General features: G+C 39.7%; 1 protein-coding gene across 1 annotated transcript in view; it reads left to right on the top strand.

The window, feature by feature from the left end:
* TEX10 (testis expressed 10) overlaps window positions 1–4,783 on the top strand; it is a 54,233-nt gene that overhangs the window by 45,460 nt on the left and 3,990 nt on the right. Inside the window, 1 exon segment of the mRNA XM_009885884.1 lies at window positions 3,713–3,793. Coding sequence (XP_009884186.1) covers window positions 3,713–3,793 — 81 coding nt within the window.

Here is a 4,783-nt window from a genome sequence, read left to right as displayed (position 1 = left end):
GGGGGGGGGGGACACCAACCAAAAACCCAACCCAAAGCCTCTAAACCTAAACCAAACCTGTTATAAAAGACTTGTCTCAAAGCTATAAACCCCCCGAACAATCAGGAATGCTTGCTCTCTGTCCATTCACTTCAGTAATACTCTTGAAACAAAACTACTCTGGCTTTGGTCCAAAACCAATCTATTGAATGCGCCAGAAATGTGATAAATGCTAATCAAATGTAAAATAATGAATCAGCTGTGACATTTTATTATGGAAATTAAACATCATGCAAACCCTTGCCTAAGGAAAATAAATTGTCAGGAAAAATACTAATTTTCATGTGATAATTAAGTTTTCTTTGCTTTTCATTTCCATGTCTAATAACGTTTCAGTTTCACTTTTTATAACAGGCAGTTGTTATGAAACCCATTTCAAGCAGGATTTAATTTATGAAATTGAAAAGGATCGCCACTCCCACTTCAATGTAGGAAAATAGAACTGGATGTAGGGAATGGTGGTGCTAATTTGAGGGTCAGAAAGATCTAAAAAGCTGAAAAACTAACTTGCCAGTGCACTTTACCGCAACCCTTCTAAGCGAGGATGCTGCTCTTCAGTGGTATGATGCCCGTTTGGCTTGCCAATTCTGGAAGAGTCTGAGTGTCGGTGAATTGTACCTGTTATGAAATGCTCCTACAACTTGTCATCTCAGGGAGAACCTCAGTGGACTGGTAGGCCTATTCTAGGGACTTAGTCCTAAGGGTGAAGTATTAATAATGGTTTTATTAATAACGAAACCTTAGTTTGCTGGGTGGACCTCGTGGATTTGCCTTCAAGGTCTTTAATTTGTTGACCTCGTGGGAATGAGAAGGGATCTCTCTGGCATCCTGTGTGTAGTGTCATGTGCTCACGAGCGTATGGCATGCCGCATTTGTAAACTTCCTGAGCTCTGTCTTATGAGCAACAAATGTCTCCTGCATTTCCCCTTTCATAATCATCCTTCCTAATTTCCATCTCATCTGCATTCCCAGCCGGCTATGACCATCGTTATTTTTTGTTGCTTTTGGGGTATATTTGTCTTCCTGCAGCGATTTCAGCTCTTTGTTGTATTTGTAAGTGACAATAATATCCCTCCTCGGGTATAGTTTTGCTACTCTAGGGAGGTTAAGTTCTTTCCATTGACACCTGTAAGACAGGATTGTTATTCTTTGTGCAATTTTTCTATGCCCGTTGAGTTTGAATTTACCTTTCTTGAAAGTGAATGATTCCTATTTTGCACTCTATGTCAGAAATAGTCTAAGTAGGGTCTTATGGAGTAGTATTGAACAGATGATCAGTACTCTGATCGCTTTTATTGTGATTGTTTTTCCATCCTAAAGTGATGTTTGTCTGTTTCAGTGTTTTATGATGACCACCTCGTAGTCAGCTATGCACAGAATTTCCTCCTTATTTCCAACTGTTAAAACTCCTAGCTGCAGGCAGAAGTTTTTATTAGTCTCCAAGCGCGTGACCCGCCACTTTTGTTTCACTGATTTTTTTTTTTTTTTTTTTTTTTTTTCCCTGTATCTGTTATTCATCAAACCCATGTGATCTTTTCTATAGGTTAGTCCGGTCTTCCCGTCTTGGCAGGGTTTCTCAACTGCGAGCTGTTAGCTGACAGGTTTCATCAATGTAGCTTTACCTTTTGTGTAAGTGTTACTCATTAAAATACTAGGTCAGATTGGCGTCGGAGTTTGTACTTGACATGACAATCCCCAGTAGTGGCCCCTGTCTCAGCTTGACTTTGTTCCTTGACACTGCTACTATGCAGATGTTTTGAGTCCGTTTCTTGGGAATATTACAGAGTACTTAATATTTTATCACTTTCAAATTGCAGTGTTCAGAAGTGCTGCCATATCTAGGATGGAGTACACAGTTTTAATAATATTTCATTATTAAATAAATGTATAGTATAAAAAATAAGCATATTCAGTGCAAGAGTATATAGAAGATTCTTTTAAATAGTCCTACTTGTCCAATGAAATACTTGCAGAATTACTCCTGTAATACCGATTAACGTGAGCAATGCCCTGACAGTATTATGTTCCGTCAGGCAGATGTGTTAAGGGTCTCCTGAATTTGGCCAGCTTAAGCAGGGCTAAAAGCATGTGTGGCATGTAATTTTGAAAAAAGCAGAGCACGCTTTTATATCACCACAAATGCTACTGCTTGGCCATTTCTGATGAAACCACCACTGGCATCTGTGCTACTTAGGATTGAGTTTTCGTACCACAGGACCTTGAGCCAACAGTTCTTTTCCTAACCTTTCCTTTCCTTGGGGTCTCTCTTCAGCTGGAAATGTTGTGGACTCTTTATTTTTGACACAACATGGGTGATATTTTCTATTTTGTCATTAACTCTTGTTTGGGTGTCATGACCTGCCCTGATTCACCTTAAGACTCAAAACCCAGGACACTATCACATAATTTAATCCCTCAAGTCAGATCATTCTGTGAAAGTTTTCTTTAGCTCTCTCTTCAGTTAGCAAGGTAGCTTAGAGGAATGGGGTTTGCTTAGTTGAGATATTTGTAAAACTCAGGGACTTAAATTCTTCTCTTCCTCAAACATCTGATCTTGCTGTTCCCTTTCCTATTCCCTTAAGTGCAAACAGAAGATTTCATTCCCCATGTACTGGTTCTTCCATCTTCCTTGTCCTTAGCAGAATGGTCATGATTGCTAATGGTCTGGTAACGCACTCGCGCTGTGCCCGGTGCTTTCTGGAGGCTTCAGCTGACACTGGTGGGATACGCAATGGATGTAAACAGAGGGAGGTCATCCAAGCTCTCTGGCTAGTTTGCAAATTACTGGAATAGATGGGAAGGAAAAGCGGAACAGAGAAAGCCATCTGCTGAGGATTGTAGGACAGCTTCCTAGCAGATTTGCTAGAGCTCTGGTTTCTTTACCCTGTCCAGGAGCTATATAGCATTTCATGGGCTCTTGATCAATTCTTTTTTTTTTTCTTTTTCTTTTTCCCTTCTCCAGCCTGGCCATTCTCACCCATATGGTTGGGTTTTTTTTACTAAAAAAATAAGATCTGAGTCTTTGGTTTACTACTTTTTTTTTTTTTTTTTTTTTGAAAAAAACCTCTTTTCATCATGCCTCTGGGCAGCTACTCCAGTTTGCTAGTGCCTGACTATATAAGCACCAAAAAGTTTTTGGCAGTTCAGAAAACAACATTTCCCTTTGTAGTATTACATTTCGTATCATCTTTGAACATGATGTTTTTGGCAGTGTAGAAGAAAATAAGTTGGAAATGGATCATTGCTACTTTCTTCTTTGTTATATTATTTTTCTGTCCTGTTTCACTGTGATTCCTGTTTGATGCTTGATAAAGTTATTTGTGGAGTTGTTTTCTGAAATTCTTCAGCTCCGAAGAAAGGCGGGTAGAGTGGTGTGGTGCTGTAGCTGGATAGACTATTTTTAGCCTTCTACTTCTATCACATAGGTAAAATGAAGAAAGCCACTACCAAAACCACTGACAATGTAGGCCGTCATCTCTTTAAACACTTAACAATTTATGTTGACAGTGTTGCTCTTATACACTGTAAAAAATCGATACTTTGAGACAAAGGTGCTATGTGTCCCCAGTAGGTACTTTGTATTTAGGTCTGTCAGCAAAGTATGACTGCACAGTGAATGACTGCTGGTTGCATTTAGAGTACTTAAATATAACTTACTGTTTTATTACAACAGATGATCTGTCACAGCTTGTCCACTATACCTTCCCAAAGTCAGTGTTTTGACATTCTCCAGACTGGCATCTGTAAATATCTGGTAAGTACCATTTTGTCCTTTAGGTTAACATCCTTGTGATAAATTTTGTAACAATCTCATTAACCCTCAAATCCACTTATTCCATATATTTCATGTGTAATTTCACCGTTTGCAAAAGTTTTCAACAAGATTAGTGGAGTTTTAAAAAGTTATCTAATAACTGTATCTAAACTTACATAGATTTTTTTTTTTTTTCCCCTCTGATTTGTGAGTAGTTCAGCTTGTTTTCAAGCCAGGACAGCCATAAATGAAAGGCTTCTTGGTTTGGTTTGGTTTGCTTTTGAAAAGAGTGACTGTCAGCTTTAGATGAGTTTTACAGTCTGTCTTCTCCCATTAATCCTGATGGGGATACAAAGCCAGAGCTGGGTAACAGAATTGTAGGGGACAGAATTTGCAGTTACCTGTGATGCTGCCTGCAGCGAGCGAGGACCTGTCTGTCCTCCTCTCGAGATGGTTCTGCGATCTAACAAGCATCCGCAGTTCCCTGGATGGAGCCCTACTGAAAAATTACTAGACCAAAGCTTCTATAGGGGGTGGCTTACCTGTAACTGTAGTCTGGATTTTTGGGGGTGGATGTTGACTTAAATCACAACTTTTACATCAGCTCATGCATTCTACTACACTGCCCATCTGAGAGCAGTTAAGTGGGTTTTTGTAGTTGATCAGACTGCTGCCCACGATCTCTAACTGGATGATGACACCTAACAGGGAAGACAGGCACTGTGTAGGCAACATCCTATATCGGAACTTATGGGAGCAATCTCATCTACTGGATTTATATAAAGTAAAATGTCTGTGTTCGCATCGTCTTCCAGACTGGCTGACCGGCCTGTTTCAGCAGCAGCGTCAGCTAATTTGATCTTCAAGATGCTTCTTTATGTGCAGACATCCATCGAGCTCACTATCATTATTTCCTATTTGTGGTTGGCCGGGAACATCATCATTAGTTCTTTGTTCTTTAGTGCCTCGGTGTCCTGTAGTGTTCAGCAG

This window comes from Charadrius vociferus, unplaced genomic scaffold (assembly GCF_000708025.1).
Source record: "Charadrius vociferus isolate BGI_N301 unplaced genomic scaffold, ASM70802v2 scaffold195, whole genome shotgun sequence".
Taxonomy (NCBI): domain Eukaryota; kingdom Metazoa; phylum Chordata; class Aves; order Charadriiformes; family Charadriidae; genus Charadrius; species Charadrius vociferus.
This window is presented reverse-complemented; position numbering and strand designations above follow the sequence as displayed.